Raw genomic sequence first — 21646 nt, forward strand, 5'->3', positions numbered from 1 at the left:
TGGGTACTATCAGCAAACAATGAAACTGAGCTCTTAATTTCAACCTCAGTATCATTAAAGAGGAAGTAAACCCTGATGGGTGTTAGTTCCTCTTTGTCTCTCTGCAAATGTAAAGCATAATGGACTACTATGCATCGCATAGTAGTCCATTATGTGTCACTTACCTGACACAGGAACCAGCGAAGTCACCGCTGTCCCCTGTAGTCCGGAGCCTCCATCTTCTTCCGGGTATCGCTGCTCCGGCCACTCACAGCGCCGGAGCAGCGATGACGTCACTCCCGTGCATGCGCACGGGAGCCGCCACTAACGGCATATCGCTGTTAGCAGTGGCATGCTACTAATAGCGATAGTGCACCTGCGTGCCGCTGTCTACGGCGCATGCGCCATAGACAGCTGTCACTGTCTTTTAGTAAATATCTCCTAAACCATGTAGGTTTAGGAGATATTTATTGGACCTACAGGTAAGCCTTAATCTAGGCTTACCTGTAGGTCAAAGTGGTTTGTAAGGGTTTATAACCACTTTAATAAACAAACTGAACAGCATTGGTCCCAAGACAGAAATCTGACACAATCCTGGGGCACACCACTCCAAACCTTAGACCATTTAGAGCAGTGGTGGTCAACCTTCTTGATCTAATGCAGCCCATGATATCCTCAAAGGGCCGCACATAAAATGTAATAATGTAATGCTACAGAAAGCCGTAATACAACCGAAGATGGTTAGAGACTGCCATCATGCTATAGGACTTGTTGGAGATTGTGAACATGCTATATTAGTTGGAAACTGGGGGCATGCCTCAGGATGTTGTCAATGACTGGAGACACATTACATGAAATAACTGCTATTATAGGGCAATAGGAAACACAAATTACTGTATTTTTTTTAATATAGTAGAAAACACCCATGGTAATTCCCAGAGGTGGTGAGTGGTTGGTAAACTGGCTTGGAGTGTCCTCTTAGCACTTGAGCAAACATGTAGATAAAGGAAAGCCGGAAGCTCAATCTTTCGCAGTGAATACATTTATTAATCCAGTTGTGGTACAAAATAATACAGGGCTTACGCGTTTCAGCGTGTAGCCTTAGTCATAGCCATAAAATCCTCAGAAGAACAATCATATTTACATACATACATATGCAGATACAAACCCTGCCCCTACCAACACAGGCTATGATAATTGAATGAGACAATTAAGTTCAGTCCAAGAAAGCAGCCTGGCTGGAGGGGGAAGGAAAGAAAGGATAAAAAAAGGAGGAAAAAGAAACAACATAAATAGAAAAAAACAATATTTATACAATATATATCAAGATAAAATCAAAACTGTCAGCTATTATACAGGAGAAAACTTCAGGTAAAAAGATGAAGATAAGGCGTCACAAAAAAAAGTAATTTTACAAAGGGAATGCATATATATATATATATATATATATATATATATATACACACACACACATATACATATACACACACACACACACACACACACACACACACACTGCCTTGAAAAAGTATTCATAACCCTTGAAATTTTCAACATTTTGTCATGTTACAACCAAAAACGTAAATGTATTTTATTGGGATTTTATGTGATAGACCAACACAAAGTGGCACGTCATTGTGAAGTGGAAGGAAAATGATAAATGGTTTTCGATTTTTTTTTTTTACAAATAAAAATCTGAAAAGTGTGGTGTGTATTTGTATTCAGTTCCCCCGAGTCAATGCTTTGTAGTAGAACCACCTTTCACTGCAATTACAGCTGCAAGTCTATTTGGGGATGTCTCTACTAGCTTTGCACATCTAGAGAGTGACATTTCTGCTCATTCTTCTCAAGCTCGGTCAGATTGGATGGAGAAGGTCAATTTTCAAGTCTTGCCACAGATTCTCAATTGTATTTAGGTCTGGACTGTGACTGGGCCATTCTAACACATGAATATGCTTTTGTTTAACCACTAGAGATCCACGCTATAGCCGAATGACGGCTACAGCGCGGACCTGCTTTGCCGGGGCTACGTCTATTGACGTCGTCCCATGCACGAGCGGCCTGCGGCGCGCTCTGTGATCAGCGAGTCTATGAGACTCGCCTGATCACGGATCGGAGCAAGGGGTCGATCCTGACCCCTTACCACGTGATCAGCTGTCAGCCAATGACAGCTGATCATGTGACACAACAGAGCCGGTAATCGGCTATTTTTCCTCCTCGCGCTGATAGCGCGAGGAGAAAAAAAAAAGCCGATCACCGGCGGCCGTGATCAGGACATCACGGCCAGCTTATCACTGCCCACCTGGCCCCTGCCAGTGCCACCCAAATAATAAAAAAGTGCCCCCCATCAGTGCCCATAGTGCCACCCATCAGTGCCCACAGTGCCACCCATCAGTACCCACAGTGCCACCTATCAGTGCCCACAGTGCCACCTATCAGTGCCCACAATCTGCCTCAACAGTGCTGCACCCCAGTGCCACATATTCGTGCCCATCAGTGTCATCTACCAGTGCCCATCAGTGCCCACCAGTGCCGCCCATCAGTGCCCAGCAGTGCCACCTATCAGAGCCACCTATCAGTGCCACCTATTAATGCCCATCAGTCCCATCTATCAGTGGTACCTATCAGTGCCCCTTAGTGCCACCCATCCATGCCACCCATCAGTGCCATCTTATCTGTGCCCATCTTTGCTCATCAGTGCCGCCTTATCTGTGCCCATCAGTACTGCCTTATCTGTGCCTATCCGTGCCACCTTATCTGTGCCTATTAGTGCCGCCTTAACTGTGTCTATCAGTGCCCACCAGTGCAGCCTATCAGTGCCCACCAGTGCCGCCTCATCAGCACATTTCAATGAAGGAGAAAAATGACCTGTTTGCAAAATTTTATAACAAATTAAGAAAAATCATTTTTTTATTTTTTTTATTTTGCATCTTTTTTTGTTTGTTTACCAAAAAATTAAACTCCCAGCTGTAATTAAATACCACCAAAAGAAAGCTCTATATGTGGGAAAAAAAATGATAAAAATGTCATTTGGGTACGGTGTTGTATGGGCGCGCAATTGTCATTCAAAGTGCATCAGCGCTGAAAGCTGAAAATTGGTCAGGAGGGGGGTTTAAGTGCCCAGTAAGCAAGTGGTTAACCATTCCATTGTAGCTCTAGCTGTATGTTTAGGGTCGTTGTCCTGCTGGAAGGTGAACCTCCACCCCAGTCTCAAGTCTTTTGTAGACTCTAACAAGTTTTCTTCTAAGATTGCCCTCTATTTGGCTCCATCCATCTTCCCATCATGTCTGACCAGCTTCCCTGTCCCTACTGAAGAATAGTGATGGACGAACTTCCGACGGGACGTTTCGCGAACGCGAAACGCGAACGGGCACAAACGTTCGCGAAAACGACCGTTCGCCGCGGGCTCCATTGACTTCAATGGGAGGCGAATTTCGCAAACCTTTAGGTCGAATTTGCGGCCACGGGGTAATTATTAGGGGGTAGCACGTAGTCCCACCACCTGGACAATAGCATAATACATGTATGAGGTGAATTTGGGATCGATAACTACAAGCATTTTTTTTTTATTTGGGAAATTGTTCTGACAATTCAGGACTATGGAGCTAATGAAGGCAATGGAGGAGAGGGAAGGTCAGGGACCAGGGTAGGCAAACAAGAGGGTGCAGGAGATACAGAGCACTGACAGCAGCACCGTAATACAGAGCACTGACATCAGCACCGTGACATACAGCGCTGACAGCAGCTCCGTGACATACAGCGCTGACAGCAGCTCCGTGACATACAGCGCTGACAGCAGCTCCGTGACATACAGCGCTGACAGCAGCTCCGTGACATACAGCGCTGACAGCAGCTCCGTGACATACAGCGCTGACAGCAGCACCGTGACATACAGCGCTGACAGCAGCTCCGTGACATACAGCGCTGACAGCAGCTCCGTGACATACAGCGCTGACAGCAGCTCCGTGACATACAGCACTGACAGCAGCTCCGTGACATACAGCGCTGACAGCAGCTCCGTGACATACAGCGCTGACAGCAGCACCGTGACATACAGCGCTGACAGCAGCTCCGTGACATACAGCGCTGACAGCAGCTCCGTGACATACAGCGCTGACAGCAGCTCCGTGACATACAGCACTGACAGCAGCTCCGTGACATACAGCGCTGACAGCAGCTCCGTGACATACAGCGCTGACAGCAGCACCGTGACATACAGCGCTGACAGCAGCTCCGTGACATACAGCGCTGACAGCAGCTCCGTGACATACAGCGCTGACAGCAGCTCCGTGACATACAGCGCTGACAGCAGCTCCGTGACATACAGCGCTGACAGCAGCTCCGTGACATACAGCGCTGACAGCAGCTCCGTGACATACAGCGCTGACAGCAGCTCCGTGACATACAGCGCTGACAGCAGCACCGTAAGCAGCCCCAGGAGGAAGTCAGCACAGCACAGGGATGGTGTGATCCCCTCATAATAAGAACCCCCAGGAGGAAGTCAGCACAGCACAGGGATGGTGGGAGCCCCTCATAATAAGAACACCCAGGAGGAAGTCAGCACAGCACAGGGATGGTGGGAACCCCTCATAATAAGCAGCCCCAGTAGAAATATGACACCGCTCAACCTCTTCAAAGAGGAGGGTAGGGGCATATAGTACGGTGTGCTTTTTTGGGTCAGGGAAGTGAGCCAAATGAATTAAGAAGGTCTGTGTGCTTGATTCCAAAAATTGTTTATAGACATATACATGGTCTACTGATCACATGTGTTGAATTCCTCCGAGATCCATGCCTCATTCATTTTTAGAAATGTGAGGTAGTTAACACTGTGGTGAGCTAGGCGAGTACGCTTATCGGTCACAATCCCCCCTGCTGCGCTGAACGTCCTTTCGGACAGGACACTGGATGAGGGGCAAGCCAACAGTTCGATTGCAAATTGGGCAAGCTCTGGCCAGAGGTCAAGCCTGCCCACCCAGTAGTCTAGGGGTTCATCACTCCTCAGAGCGTCCACATCGGCCGTTAACCCAATGTAGTCGGACACCTGACGGTCTAGGCGTTCCCTGATGCTGGATCCGGATGACACCTGTCGATGGGTCGGCTGAAAGAATGACCTCATATCCGAAGTCACCAACACATCTTCAAACCGGCCTCTTCTTGCAGGCGCTGTTGGATTGGTACCCGCAAATCCTTCTCTGGGAGTGGGAATTGCTCCTCTGCCAGCGCACGCAAAAGCAGAATGCAGCATTTCTCGAAGCAAGGCCTGGAAGTGCTGCATTCTGACAGCCCTCTGCGACGGCGGTAACATTTCCGCCATTTTGTGTTTGTACCGGGGGTCTAAGTACGTTGCCACCCAGTACTGGTCCTTGACCCTCATGCTTTTTATACGGGGGTCCCTATTAAAACACTGGAGCATGAAGGCCCCCATTTGCACTAAAGTGGAAGCGGTGTGGTGGCCTGGCTCCTGCTCATCATCCAGGATAATGTCGTCCTCTTCATTCTCCTCTCCCCATCCTCGCACAACAGGGATCCCAGAAAGGTTTAAAGCATGCTCTTCTTGCTCCTGCTCATCCGCCCCGGCACCATCCTCCTCTGACTCCTCATCAGACTCCTGTTGTTGACTTGTCTCAGATAGAGTAGCCCCCCCTGGGAATTCATCCAGCATTGCGACTTCCTCATCTTCCCGCTCCTGCTCCTCCACAGCCTGATCAATGACACGACGCAATGCACGCTCCAGAAAGAAGGCATAAGGTACCATGTCACTGATGGCGCCATGGCTGCGACTGACCAGTTTGGTGATCTCCTCAAATGGCCGCAGAAGTCTGCATGTGTCGCGCATGAGCAGCCACTGGCGCGGTGAAAAAAAACCCAGCTCCCCAGAACCGTTTCTTTCGCAGAGTTCATACAGGTAGACGTTAACTGCACGTTTCTGCTGGAGCAGCCTATCAAGCATATAGAAGGTTGAGTTCCATCGCGTCGGGCAATCGCAAATAAGACGTCTGACCGGCAGATGGTGTCGCCGCTGAATGTCAGCAAGGCGAGCCATGGCCGTGTAAGATCTTCTGAAATGGGCCGAGATTTTCCTTGCCTGCCGCAAGATGTCCTGGACCCCAGGGTATTTGACAAGGAATCGCTGCACGACCAAGTTTAAGACGTGTGCCATGCACGGCACGTGCGTGATTTTGCCCTGTTTCAATGCGCTAAGCAGATTGGCACCGTTGTCACACACCACTTTACCAACTGTCAAATTGAGCGGTGTTAGCCACTCATCTGCCTGTGAACGCAAAGCTGAAAGGAGTGCCGGGCCAGTGTGGCTCTTTGCTTCCAGGCACAACAGACGCAGCACGGCATGGCAACGTCTCACCTGGCATGTGGAATAGGTTCTGGGGAGCTTGGGCGGTGCAGTGGAAGAGACGCTAGCAGCGGAAAAGGAGGAGGCAGCTGAGGAGGAGAGGGAGGAGGATGGAGTAGGAGGAGGAGAAGAAGAGTCAGGCCTGCATGCAATCCGTGGCGGTAAAACCAAATCTACACGGGTGCCACGGGTTACATGCTTGACGGCCGTCAGAAGGTTCACCCAGTGGGCAGTAAAACTGATATACCTTCCCTGCCCGTGTTTGCTAGACCACGTGTCTGTGGTCAGATGTATCTTGGCACCGACACTGTGTGCCAGAGATACATTCACTTGCCGCTGAACATGGCCATATAGCTCTGGGATGCCCTTCTCTGAGAAATACTTCCTTCCTGGGACCTTCCATTGTGGTGTTCCAATGGCCACAAATTTGCGAAAGGCCTCCGAGTCCACCAGTTTATATGGCAGTAGTTGGCGGGCTATGAGTTCTGACAAGCCAGCCGCCAACCGTTGGGCAAGAGGGTTATCCGGCGTCATCATTTTTTTACGCTCAAACATTAGGCCCACGGAAGCCTGCCTTTTTGCAGAAAAATGTGAGCTTGGCGTGATGGAAGGTGGAGTGGAGGACAATTGTGAGGAGAGAGGAGAAGGAGAAGTAGAAGACGAGGCTGGACGGTGAGAGCCTGCAGTGTGGCTTTGTGTGTTCCGTTGCTCCCACTGGGCTCGGTGATGGCTGCTCATGTGCCTTCTTAAGGCGGTCGTCCCTAGGTGAGTATTGGGCTTACCGCGACTAACGCGTTGACTGCAAAGATTGCAGATGGCAACGCTATTGTCAGCAGCGGACACGTTAAAAAAAGCCCACACTGCGGAGCCATGTGCCGGTGTCCTGGGAGCGCCAGATGTGACCGTACATGGTCGATGACTCGCTCCTGATACATTTGCAGTCTGCTTTGTCCCTGCTGTGCAATGTAAGTCATTGCTGCTTCTCCTCCCTATCTGCTGGTCCATATCTCCCTCTGAACTCCCCTCCTCTTCCTCTCTTGTGGGCACCCACGTGACATCACTAGACACGTCATCATCAACGTCACCTTCCCCACCGCTATAAGTAGAGTAGGCAGCAACACCGGGGACCAACCTCCTCCTTGGGCTGATCTGGGTACTGGCGTCAGACTGCTGAGTAGCGCTTGTTGCTACCTCCTCTTCCTGATCCAATACCAAGAGTGGCTGCGCATCAGAAATGTCCTCTTGATATGGATCGGAAAATAATTCCAGTGACTCAAGCGGAAGGTATGTGGTGGTGGTGGTGGTGGTCGTGTTGTTGGTGGTAGTGTCTTTGGGGGTGCACATAGCAGAGAGTGAAGAAGAGGGTGCAGATCGAGAGGATGAGGAGGGTGCAGAAGAGTAAGGCTGAGCGAGCCACTCAACCAAGTCTGGTGCATCCTTTAAAGTAATTGAACGCACCTTCTGCAACTTCCCACTTTGGCTCAAGCCTGTTGCTCCTGCCCTACCCCTACCACCCCTGCGGAAGGGCCTGCCTCTTCCTCTGCATGTCATTTTTTAAATGACCCTGTGACAAAACTCTTAGTCCCTATACCGCTGAAGGACTGCTGCAGTATAGGTGAGCGGTCAGCAGTGGTGCACGTCAACCCTATCTATTGTGGACCTATAGCGGTCCTTACAGAACAGCAGACTGTACCGCACTCAAGCCTATGTACCGTAGCACCCTATACCAAGTTACCAGTCCTTATAAGAACTTTTGTGGACCAAGCAGGTTGTGTATTAGTGTTTAGCAGACTGTACGTCAGTCCCTATACCGCTGAAGGACTGCTGCAGTATAGGGCAGCGGTCAGCAGTGGTGCACGTCAACCCTATCTATTGTGGACCTATAGCGGTCCTTACAGAACAGCAGACTGTACCGCACTCAAGCCTATGTACCGTAGCACCCTATACCAAGTTACCAGTCCTTATAAGAACTTTTGTGGACCAAGCAGGTTGTGTATTAGTGTTTAGCAGACTGTACGTCAGTCCCTATACCGCTGAAGGACTGCTGCAGTATAGGGCAGCGGTCAGCAGTGGTGCACGTCAACCCTATCTATTGTGGACCGATAGCGGTCCTTACAGAACAGCAGACTGTACCGCACTCAAGCCTATGTACCGTAGCACCCTATACCAAGTTACCAGTCCTTATAAAAACTTTTGTGGACCAAGCAGGTTGTGTGTTAGTGATTAGCAGACTGTACGTCAGTCCCTATACCAATGAAGGACTGCTGCAGTATAGGGCAGCGGTCAGCAGTAGTGCACGGCAACCCTATGTATTGTGGACCGATAGCGGTCCTTACAGAACAGCAGACTGTAACGCACTCAGGCCTATGTACCGTAGCACCCTATACCAAGTTACCAGTCCTTATAAAAACTTTTGTGGACCAAGCAGGTTGTGTGTTAGTGATTAGCAGACTGTACGTCAGTCCCTATACCAATGAAGGACTGCTGCAGTATAGGGCAGCGGTCAGCAGTAGTGCACGTCAACCCTATGTATTGTGGACCGATAGCGGTCCTTACAGAACAGCAGACTGTACTGCACTCAGGCCTATGTACCGTAGCACCCTATACCAAGTTACCAGTCCTTATAAAAACTTTTGTGGACCAAGCAGGTTGTGTGTTAGTGATTAGCAGACTGTACGTCAGTCCCTATACCAATGAAGGACTGCTGCAGTATAGGGCAGCGGTCAGCAGTAGTGCACGGCAACCCTATGTATTGTGGACCGATAGCGGTCCTTACAGAACAGCAGACTGTAACGCACTCAGGCCTATGTACCGTAGCACCCTATACCAAGTTACCAGTCCTTATAAGAACTTTTGTGGACCAAGCAGGTTGTGTGTTAGTGATTAGCAGACTGTACGTCAGTCCCTATACCAATGAAGGACTGCTGCAGTATAGGGCAGCGGTCAGCAGTAGTGCACGGCAACCCTATGTATTGTGGACCGATAGCGGTCCTTACAGAACAGCAGACTGTACTGCACTCAGGCCTATGTACCGTAGCACCCTATACCAAGTTACCAGTCCTTATAAGAACTTTTGTGGACCAAGCAGGTTGTGTGTTAGTGTTTAGCAGACTGTGCGTCAGTCCCTATACCGCTGAAGGACTGCTGCAGTATAGGGCAGCGGTCAGCAGTAGTGCACGGCAACCCTATGTATTGTGGACCGATAGCGGTCCTTACAGAACAGCAGACTGTAACGCACTCAGGCCTATGTACCGTAGCACCCTATACCAAGTTACCAGTCCTTATAAGAACTTTTGTGGACCAAGCAGGTTGTGTGTTAGTGATTAGCAGACTGTACGTCAGTCCCTATACCAATGAAGGACTGCTGCAGTATAGGGCAGCGGTCAGCAGTAGTGCACGGCAACCCTATGTATTGTGGACCGATAGCGGTCCTTACAGAACAGCAGACTGTAACGCACTCAGGCCTATGTACCGTAGCACCCTATACCAAGTTACCAGTCCTTATAAGAACTTTTGTGGACCAAGCAGGTTGTGTGTTAGTGATTAGCAGACTGTACGTCAGTCCCTATACCAATGAAGGACTGCTGCAGTATAGGGCAGCGGTCAGCAGTAGTGCACGTCAACCCTATGTATTGTGGACCGATAGCGGTCCTTACAGAACAGCAGACTGTACTGCACTCAGGCCTATGTACCGTAGCACCCTATACCAAGTTACCAGTCCTTATAAAAACTTTTGTGGACCAAGCAGGTTGTGTGTTAGTGATTAGCAGACTGTACGTCAGTCCCTATACCAATGAAGGACTGCTGCAGTATAGGGCAGCGGTCAGCAGTAGTGCACGGCAACCCTATGTATTGTGGACCGATAGCGGTCCTTACAGAACAGCAGACTGTAACGCACTCAGGCCTATGTACCGTAGCACCCTATACCAAGTTACCAGTCCTTATAAGAACTTTTGTGGACCAAGCAGGTTGTGTGTTAGTGATTAGCAGACTGTACGTCAGTCCCTATACCAATGAAGGACTGCTGCAGTATAGGGCAGCGGTCAGCAGTAGTGCACGGCAACCCTATGTATTGTGGACCGATAGCGGTCCTTACAGAACAGCAGACTGTACTGCACTCAGGCCTATGTACCGTAGCACCCTATACCAAGTTACCAGTCCTTATAAGAACTTTTGTGGACCAAGCAGGTTGTGTGTTAGTGTTTAGCAGACTGTGCGTCAGTCCCTATACCGCTGAAGGACTGCTGCAGTATAGGGCAGCGGTCAGCAGTAGTGCACGGCAACCCTATGTATTGTGGACCGATAGCGGTCCTTACAGAACAGCAGACTGTAACGCACTCAGGCCTATGTACCGTAGCACCCTATACCAAGTTACCAGTCCTTATAAGAACTTTTGTGGACCAAGCAGGTTGTGTGTTAGTGATTAGCAGACTGTACGTCAGTCCCTATACCAATGAAGGACTGCTGCAGTATAGGGCAGCGGTCAGCAGTAGTGCACGGCAACCCTATGTATTGTGGACCGATAGCGGTCCTTACAGAACAGCAGACTGTAACGCACTCAGGCCTATGTACCGTAGCACCCTATACCAAGTTACCAGTCCTTATAAGAACTTTTGTGGACCAAGCAGGTTGTGTGTTAGTGATTAGCAGACTGTACGTCAGTCCCTATACCAATGAAGGACTGCTGCAGTATAGGGCAGCGGTCAGCAGTAGTGCACGGCAACCCTATGTATTGTGGACCGATAGCGGTCCTTACAGAACAGCAGACTGTAACGCACTCAGGCCTATGTACCGTAGCACCCTATACCAAGTTACCAGTCCTTATAAGAACTTTTGTGGACCAAGCAGGTTGTGTGTTAGTGTTTAGCAGACTGTGCGTCAGTCCCTATACCGCTGAAGGACTGCTGCAGTATAGGGCAGCGGTCAGCAGTAGTGCACGTCAACCCTATGTATTGTGGACCGATAGCGGTCCTTACAGAACAGCAGACTGTAACGCACTCAGGCCTATGTACCGTAGCACCCTATACCAAGTTACCAGTCCTTATAAGAACTTTTGTGGACCAAGCAGGTTGTGTATTAGTGTTTAGCAGACTGTGCGTCAGTCCCTATACCGCTGAAGGACTGCTGCAGTATAGGGCAGCGGTCAGCAGTAGTGCACGGCAACCCTATCTATTGTGGACCGATAGCGGTCCTTACAGAACAGCAGACTGTACCGCACCCAAGCCTATGTACCGTAGCACCCTAGACAGACCAAGTTACCAGTCCTTATAAGAACTTTTGTGGAACAAGTGAGTTGTGAATGATTAGCAGACTGCAGCAGAAGGGCAGCAGTCAAGTATAATATTCTTTCTATATTTGGAAGAAAGAATATTATACGTGTACAAGCCTATTACCGTACCACTGATACCAGTCCTGAAAAGAACCTTTGTGGAACTAATAGTAACAGCAAGTCTTTAAAATTATCCTCACTGCCTGACACACTGCTTCCTGCCTGTCCCTATACAAATTGGCAAAAAAGAGTAGGCTGGAACGATTAGCTGGAACAGCTCTTTTGTGGACCTGATAGTAACAGCTAATGATGATGATGATGATGATGATGAAGAAAGACTAATCTGGCTGAGCTGTCCCTAAAATAGCAGCATACAGCGCTCTGTCCCTTTATCTAAACTGACAAAAGAAACTCAGGCTGCTGACCTAACACCTATACCAGTCCTGAAAAGAACTTTTGTGTACCAAATAGCTAGCGTTTTCTCTGTCCCTACTCCACACAGGATCCTTTCCCTACAGTGACAGAAGAAAGAATGTAAAATGGCCACCGGATCGGGTGTATTTATAGGTTAGGGGGAATGTCCAAGTGTCCATGAGCTGTCATGTCTCAATTGGTTGTCCTGTAACACATGATAAACGTGTCACGAAAGGTTAAAGTTCTTGTATACATTAAACACGTAAGTCCGCCGGGGCGAACGACGGAAAAAGGCGTTCGAACCCGCGGACGGCGAAAGTCGGAAATTCGCCGCGAAACGACCGCCGGGCGAACCGTTCGGCCATCACTACTGAAGAAAAGCATCCCCACAACATGATGCTGCCACCACCATGTTACACGGTGGAGATGTTATGTTCAGGGTGATGTGCAGTTTTAGCTTTCTGCCACACATGGCGTTTTGCTTTTAGGCCAAAAAACTCAATTTTGGTCTCCTCTAACCAGAGCACCTTCTTACACATATTTGTGGCGTCCCCCCACATGGCTCCTTGCAAACTGCAAATAGAACTTCTTATGGCTTTCTTTCAACAATGGTTTTCTTCTTGCCACTCTTCCATAAAGGCCAGATTTGTGGAGAGCACTAATAGCTGTCCTGTGAACAGATTCTCCCACCTGAGCTGTGGATCTCTGCAGCTCCCCCAGAGTTACCATGGACTGCTTCTCTGATTAATGCTCTCCTTGCCCGGCCTGTCAGTTTAGGTGGACGGCCATGTCTTGGTAGGTTTTCAGTTGTGCCATACTCTTTCCATTTTCGGATGATGGATTGAACAGTGCTCCGTGAGATGTTCAAAGCTTGGGATATTTTTTATAACCTAACCCTGCTTTAAACTTCTCCACAACTTTATCTCTGACCTGTCTGGTGTGTACCTTCGCCTTCATGATCTGAGGACTTCACAGAACAGCTGTATTTATACTGAGATTAAATTACACACAGGTGGCCTCTATTTACTAAGGTGACTTCTGGAAGCAATTGTTTCCACTAGATTTTAGTTAGGGGTATCAGAGTAAAAGGGGGCTGAATACAAATGCACGCCACACTTTTCAGATATTTGTAAAAATTAAATTTAAAACCATTTATCATTTCCTTCCACTTCACAATTCTGTGTTGGTCTATCACATAAAATCCCAATAAAATACATTTACGTTTTTGGCTGTAATGTGGCAATGTGGGGAAAATTTCAAGGGGTGTGAATACTTTTTCAAGACACTGTATACTCAATGCACTAAACGTGTTAAGTTTGTTCTTTGTCAGCAAAAGGTAGCTCTTATGCATGGAAAAGTTCAATGTACCATAACGCAGGTTCAACCAACTAAAATGTTTAAAGTGTACGTTCAGTTATTAAAAAATAAATAAAATAAAAAACAATTTTAAAACATTTATAAATGCCTTTTTGGACTGAACTTAATTGTCTCATTCAAATATCATAACCTGTAGGTAGGGGCAGGGTTTGTATCTGCATATGTATGTATATAAATATGATTGTTCTTCTGAAGATTTTATGGCTAAAACAAATGCCTTGTACACACAGTCGGAAATTCAGAAGGAAAAGGTCCGATCGGATTATATTGTCAGAAAATCCGATCGTGTGTGGGCTCTATGGGACTTTTTCCAATGGAAAAAATTTGAGAGCAGGATCTCAAATTTCCTGACAAAAAAATCCGATCAGACTTTTTCCGATCGTTTGTAGAGAATTCCGATCGGACAAAGTGCCACGCATGCTCAGATCAAATTACGATTTGCTACTAGCCTCTACGTAGTCCCGTCGTAACGAACGAACGTCATCACGTTCTGAACGATCGGAATTTCAGACAACTTTGTTCGACCGTGTGTATGCAACACCAGTTTTGGACAAAATTTTGTGGTCGGAATGTCCGACCGTGTGTACAAGGCATAAGGCTGCATGCTGAAATGCATAAGCCCTGTATTATTTTGTACCGCACCTGGATTAATAAATGTATTAATTTTATATTGTAAAGCACTGCGTAAATTGTTGGCGCTATATAAATCCTGTATAATAATAATAGAGGAAGATCGAGTTGCTGGCTTTCCATTATCTATGTAGATTACTGTATGTAGGGTCCTCCAGGACCACACAACTTGTGTCAAAGGGCTGCATGCGGCCCTCGGGCTGCAGGTTGAGCATCAGGGATTTAGAGAATAAGCCATTTGTTGCTAGTCTGTGGACCCATTCAGGTAACCAGTTTCCTATGTAAGTTCTGAGTAGAAGTATCAAACTTTTTTCATCCATTACAGTTTTTTTTTTAAAGATTTAATCCAGCATTTTGGAGGGTGCAATAAGGAAACTGACCTTCCACAGAGTGCAAGTTTGGAGTAAATTGCTTTTACACACCATACTGGACCCAACCAGTTAAGAGGGTGCTGAAATGACTCCAGACTGGTCACCTTTCAGCCCTGGTTCACACTTGAGCGTTTTGACATGCAATTTGATATGCCAAATCGCATGACATCGTGGCGCTGCACCGATTTCAAAAAGTCGTTTCTGTACTACTTTTTGCAATTTCGGCCTGCGATTTACACCGACATCAGATGTCTCTGAAATTGTGGCCGAAATTGGGACTGATATGCGGGAGTGAAGTTGTGTGAGTTCAGCTGAACTCGCACGGCTTCATTTGCGCAGCTCAGTGTGAACCTGGGCTCAAAGTGAAATGCTATTCTTTATTGCATGATTACAAAGAAACACAATTTTCGGGCCCTTGCAGGGGCCTTTCATCAGGCAAAGAGCCATCCAGGTTGAATAATGTCCAGCATCATTCAACCTACTTCCTATGAGCCCGTGCTATCATGGACCCTTCTACTGCCTGCTTCTGGACAGTGAAGGAGAAGCAAAAAAGTGATAAGCTCATCTCTCACTCTCTGATTTCTCCTCCTATCTGCATGCCTCCTTATCAGCACATGAACTGTCTAGCAGCAGTCAGGGGTCTCAAACTGGTGGCCTTCCAGCTGTTGCAGAACTACAATTCCCATGAGGCATTGCAAGGCTGGCAGTTACAAGCAAGACTCCCATGGACAGAGGCATGATGGGACTTGTAGTTCCGCAACAGCTGGAGGGCCGCAAGTTTGAGACCCCTGGAGCTCCTTATGCTGCTTCTTCTTCTCACAGTCTGCTCTGCTATATATGGGATTGTAAGTGGTTGATACCAAGTCAGATTTAGGTACCAATACTGCTTGAAATTATTTGCGTCTTTTATATCTGTCTAGAGTTCAGCTTTAAACTGTCCAGCTTACCCAGGGGGCTGGGTATTTTTTTTTCTTACAAACTGCTGCATTTTTTTCTGTACTGTGCATAGTATACTCTCAGGGCCATCATTAATATTGATCGGACCTGGGCAAAACTTTTCTTGGTCCCCCCCATGCAGTTTCGCTCTCCACCTGCCCCTAGACATACAATAAATAGCAGCTAGACTCAAAATCAGTTTACTGAATCAGATCAGGCAGCTATTGCGATTGGTTGCTAGAGGTTACAGTGTACCATTACCGCTCACTGACTGGTTGCTAGAGGTTACAGCACACATTATGGCTCACCGATTAGTTGTTAGAGGTTCAGCACATGATTTCTGTTTGTTGATTGGTTGCTAGAGATTACTGTGGATATGACCTCAGGGGGGCATGATATACATATCAATGCTGCCGGCCGCCGCTATTTACATATGAATGTTGCCACTATTTACATATGAATGACCGTAATTTACATGTAAACACAGGGTCTGGCAGGTGAGTCAACTGTACACAATAGGGCAGAGCTGGGCAGCATTAGTAGCCACACTTCATGCTGAGATACTGGGACACAGCACGTGACTAAAACCTCAAGGGACGATGGAATTTAAACCAGGATAGTTGGCAAATATGAAGCAGCTGCTTTGGGCCCCACAATAATGACAGGGCCCAGGGCAGCTGCCCCTTTTGCCCTGCCTTAAAGAGGGCCCTGTGTACTCTGGGAATTAAAGTCTACTTAAAAAACAGAACTAAAGTTGGCAATACTCAACACCCAAACAACGATCAGATGTTTGCGAGGTCCCACGCAGACGCCAGCATTTTCTCCCTGGTGTCTTCCAGATGATGGTCTTTGTCTGTCTTGATTGGCCAACATGGGACGACATACCACCCAAACGTGCAGGAGTTCAGTCATCCCGGCACATAGGCATCGTGTTGGAAATGTAAACTGACTTGCCCATGTGCAGCTGAGTGTACACTATATAGAACACTGCAAGCAGGGAGGTAAGTTTATTTTAATGCAGAAGAGATATTGCTGCAATAAATAGCCAGACTGCCCGAAAGCTTTTAAAAGTAGTGAAAGGCTGAAGTTTTCATTCTATGCATGAGGGTAAAAAACATTCTGTGTGCAGCTCCCTCAAGTCAACCCCTATTACCTATCTGAGCCCAATCTCAAACCAGTGATGTGCAAGAGAGCATCTGCTCTCCCGGCTCTCTCCCTCACCTTGGCTCCCGCTGCTATCAATCACAGCCAGTGAGGAGGGAGCGGGGGGTGGGACTGAACCTCGCTCTGTGTCAATGGATACAGAGCTGAGCTCAGGAGCAAGCATGCACGAGTGCCCCCATAGCAAGCAGCTTGCTATGGGGGCCCCGGGGGGGCTGGAGGAGCCAGGTGCGCCAGCGGGGGACCCGAGAAGTGGAGGATCAGGGCTGCTCTGTGCAAAACCATTGCACAGAGCAGGTTTGACATGTCTGTTATTTATTTTTTTCCTGTAGTATCATTGTAATTTTGACTTTAGTTCTGCTTTAGCTGCTGCTTGTCACAGAACCCTCCTTTCCGTCACACAGAGCAGACGTAATTAGCAGCTGCATGAAAGCACACCTGTGGAACCACCTATATAGTTTTAGGTACAGCCTGATGAATATAATGCAGAAAGCATAAAAATAGCTCCACTCTAAGCTAATGCAAAATCCCTACAGTAGCTGCTGCCTCTCTACCCATTAATCCTGGCTGTTTACTGCCTGCAGGCTATAGTCTATGGGGACAGTGTAAACATAGCAATACACACATTATCCTAAAACACATGTGCCACGTTAAATATCTGTACAGTTATTCAGTACAATAAAGTCGATGGTACACTGTGCCAAGACCATGTCAGCTCCTGAATGGAGGCGATCTGGGCAGCATCTGGTTGTATTTGGAAAAATGAAGTTCCAGCTCCCATCACACTCTATTAAGTTAATAACAATACAGATGAGGGCATTTTCTGCACATACCTGTTTATTTATGAAATAATTTAAATCCTATCACTGTATGATCTGCGGTCCATCTGTGTATATACTTACTCTATTGCATTGCAAATAGCTGATTAAAGGGAGGCTAGCTACAAGTATTTTCTTTACTTCTCATGTTCATGTCGTAAGGCCCAAATCCCCAAAATTCTGTATAACCAACATCTTGTCTCTTCAATACATAGAAGACACATATACATTATATATATATATATATATATATATATATATATATATATATATACATACATACATACACACACACACACACACACACACACACACACACACACACACACACACACACACACACACACACACAGGGCTTTTTTCTTAGAAAATAGGTGCAGGGACTCTCCCTTTTTGAGTCACCTCTTTTCTCCGCTCCTACCCACCTATGAGTACCATTCCTTGGTTTCACCCCCTACTCATCTCCCAGTACTGCCTTTTTTAGAGAATACAGAACCAAGTATAATTTTGTAATTTGTATGGATAAATAAAATAATAAATAAAACACATTACAATCATAAGCAGTTATTACCTTTGCAGTCTTTTCAGGTATTCAGAAATCCATGCTGGGAAATCCTTATGTTTGCTAAGCTCCTGAAGTGCCCAATATTCCTTAAAGGGAAAGTATAATGTATTTTCAGTGAGCTCATATATTAGTTTATCTGTTTTAACCTCAAAAATTTTGTGGCTTTCACATTCTTACATGCCTTTTTAATTTGTGTCACTGTATTAAATGTGGAGATCTGTAGATTACCCAGAAATAGTTTTCTCTCTCTCAATAACTATTTATTGCTAACAGGTGAACAGGTTGGTCATTACCCAGGTCAGGAAGGCTGAAGGAATCCACAGAAGGTGATAGCTTTGGCCCAGGCAACAGACAGAAACTGGCAAAATCCAATGGGAGTGGTAAAGCAACTCGCAGCCCAGAGTTAAAGTGATACTAAAGGTTCCTTTTAAAAAAAAAAAAGAAAGAAACATGTCATACTTACCTCCACTGTGTGCAGCTCGTTTTTCACAGAGTGGCCCTGAACCTGCTCTTCAGGGGTCCCTTGGCGGCTCTCTCGGCTCCTCCCCGCATTAGATAACCCCCCGGGAGAGCACTTCTCCCGGGGGGTTACCTTGCGGGCACACTCCTGAGTCCAGCATTCAGCATCCATAGACACCGAATGCAGGACTCGGCCCCGCCCCCAGGCGGCCGCGTCAATGGATTTGATTGGCAGCATCAGTCTATCTAATCAACAGCCGAGAACCCCCTAGCCGAGAGACGGCACGTCCCTGTGGGACAAGTTCAAGGATTCAGGTAAGTAAAATGGGAGGGGAGGGGGTTACTGCCAGCTGTTTTTTCACCTTCATGCATAGGATGCATGAAGGTGAAAAAACACCTACCTTTACAACCCCTTTGAGCCTCGTACACACGCTTTGATTTTCAAACGTCCGAGTTTTGTGGCATGCTAGTCTCATGTCGAAAGTGAAGAGGCTACTAACAATTCGAGAATTTTCGTTTGACAGGATACAGCATCAGAAGTGACGTAACGTGTTGAATAGTTTTGTATGTATTCTTTCATATTCTGAGCATGCGTAGTCTTGCTCTTACGATTTTTTTCATACGAAAACCCTACTGATAAAACAAAAATCAGACGTTGAGTTCATATCCGACAAAACTTTTATAGCCTGCACATTCATCTTTTGTCTGACGAAAAAGTGAAATTGTCGGTCGAAAGCACTGTACTAACGGTGAGATTTGCGATCAGTCGTCGTAACACAATCAATGTCCAAAAATCAAAGCGTGTGTACGGGCCTTAAGAATATACATTATCCCTGGCATCACTAGATCAACCAGGACAAGTTACTTTTCTTTTAAACCTCCTAGTAAACTGCTAAAAGGAAGTCATGGCCCATAGCACAGGATGTGCTAGCTCAAGCTGGCTATGAAAAAAGCAACAACAGAAATGTTGCTGCATCTGGAGATTACAACCTTTGAGCAGGTTCAATGTGTTTACCAGTGATAATACCAGGTTGGTCTTTTGTTAATGGGTAAATGTAGCATGCTTCCTAGTGCATTTCACTTGCATTTGTGATCAGTTTGAGACACTTCTGAGATCATTCACAGCTCATTGACAGCTGCAGTTGACCTCTTAATCACTTGTATTTGACCTCCTGCCTTTGCATTCCTACTGGCTTATATAGGAAGCAGTTTTAACAAACAAAGCCAGTTGACAAAGGCCATATGACTGCTTTATGTTAAAACATATCCAAGGATAAAGAGTTCACAAAAACGTACGTAATTGACTGACTTGAAGGTGCTTGGTAGGCCCTGTTTAGAAAGCCTTAGGGGTAACTGGAAGTAGATATGGTGTGGGAGGTTTTATGAAGGGGGCACATTACCACTAAGTGTCCTCCTCCACCTTTACACAATATAATATGATGAACCACAGGGCTCAGATAGCACCAGCAAAGAGTATCCACGTGTTGAAAAGGAGTCCAAGAACACAGGCACTGAGTGACAATACCTCCACCTCCAAGATGCTTGCTTCGCTGACCTTATTTAAGGGACCCCTGTCCTAACAGACAGTCAACGGCGCATATCCCTTAAAGGGTAAAGTAAGGCAGAAACTGGAAATCGATTAGCTGTGTGATCTCTCAGGATGGCAGCAGATGACATCATCCAAGTGCCCCCCCCCGTACGCGTTATATGCACAACTGTCAGCTGGGTGAGCGAAGGGAGCATCTTGGAGGTGGAGAGATTGTCACTCGATGCCCGTGTTCTTGGACTCCTTCTCAACACATGGATACTCTTTGCTGGTGCTATCTGGGCCTTGTGGTTCACCTCAGGGGGGGGGAGGAGCTTTTTCGTTCAGCTGGCATGCCATTTTAGAACCTGTATATTTGCGCTGATTGTATATAATCTGACACTGCTTGGCAGATTGCCCACTCAACCCATTTCAAACAAGGCAGTGGTGATGTATAGGCCACATCCTTTAAAGGCCAATGAAACAAAACAATAATTTATTTTACTACTGTTTCAATCACTTTGAACCTATTCTGAGAGATCAAATTGTGAATTGTATGCTTTAGAACAGCGGTCTCCAAACTATGGCCCTTCAGTTGTTCAGGAACTACAATTCCCATCATGCTTAGTCATGTCTGTGAAAGGTTGGAGTTTTACAATGCCTCATGATATATGTAGTTCTACAACAGCTGGAGGGCCATAGTTTGGAGATCTCTGCTTTAAGCTTCAAAACATTTTCAAGCCAACTGTGTGGTGTACAATTTCTGAGTTCTAAATTTCTGCTGCTATTATGGTATAAAGAAAGGGACTATGGCATGGAGATTTTGCCACCAAGCTTGAAAAAAACAGCAATAAGAAAGCAGTCAGTGATTTACTCCAACAATGACCACCCGAATTTAAAACAGAAGTTGCAAGGGCATTTGGCCTTTAGGTGGCCTTGACTAGATCCTACCGTTCTGCTTTACTAAATTCTACAGGATCAGTTAAGGAAGGTTAGCCATCTGTTTGGCATAGGTAATGACCCATGTATTACCAATCTCTCTCTCAGTGTACTCATCTTCACATACCGGAGGGATGTTGAGACTGGATAGCTGGTCCAATGTAATCTCACTAAGATGACGAAATGACATTGTGAAATCTGCTCCAGTTTCTTCCATCAGCTGTAAAGAAGAAAAGCCACAATGTGACATAAGATTATCTATGACGTCTTCACATTCTGTCCTCTGTTAAATCTAACATACATTAAGGAAGGATGCGATCAAGGTCAGGTCCTCTTCACCCGCACTTAGAAAGCCAAGCTTAGTCCTAAAGAGTTCTGTGAATCTGAAAACAAGAACAGCATCTGAATAAACATTTGTGACAGCAATCAGGACAATAATAATCAAGGGCCGGTTCACAATTTTTCAGGTTCACGCCTGAATTGCACAGGAACGTTGTCTATGTTCTTGTGCGATTCAGTGCAGTGCGTTTTTCAGCCCTTGCATTTGAATGGACTGAAATCTCACTGGATCACAGAAAAAGTAATGCCTGCACTACTTTTCAAAAACGCACTGCACCAAATTACGTGGTACTGCGGTACCCTGTGATCAGGTGCAGGCAAATGCACTGCGTTTGCAATCTGTGTTTGTACAACCAATTTTGCAATGAGTGTTTGGGGTGTTGTTAACAATTTATTGATACCCGCAAAACAACACCCAGTGCATTTCGAACACAGTGCAGGAAACGCACCTTTTCCGCACAGGATTCTGGCGTGAACTGGCCCTAAAGGAGATATAAATCTTATTGCTAAAATCT

General features: G+C 46.5%; 1 protein-coding gene across 5 annotated transcripts in view; it reads right to left on the reverse strand.

Moving 5' to 3' along the window:
• Positions 1 to 21646, reverse strand: part of LOC143996134 (protein nucleotidyltransferase YdiU-like) — a 120126-nt gene that overhangs the window by 21273 nt on the left and 77207 nt on the right. For 4 of the 5 annotated variants that reach the window (XM_077490999.1, XM_077490998.1, XM_077491002.1 and 1 more), the window contains exons 15-17: positions 21094 to 21175; positions 20920 to 21012; positions 17876 to 17955 (exon numbers count right to left, since the gene is read on the reverse strand). In XM_077490999.1, coding sequence (XP_077347125.1) covers positions 17876 to 17955; positions 20920 to 21012; positions 21094 to 21175 — 255 coding nt within the window. Of the gene's footprint in view, positions 1 to 1072; positions 1218 to 17875; positions 17956 to 20919; positions 21013 to 21093; positions 21176 to 21646 lie in introns of those variants that run through there. The other variant, XM_077491001.1, reaches the window with a different exon arrangement.

This window comes from Lithobates pipiens, unplaced genomic scaffold (assembly GCF_037356315.1).
Source record: "Lithobates pipiens isolate NorthernLeopardFrog02 unplaced genomic scaffold, aLitPip1_a1.2 Scaffold_19, whole genome shotgun sequence".
Taxonomy (NCBI): Eukaryota; Metazoa; Chordata; class Amphibia; order Anura; family Ranidae; genus Lithobates; species Lithobates pipiens.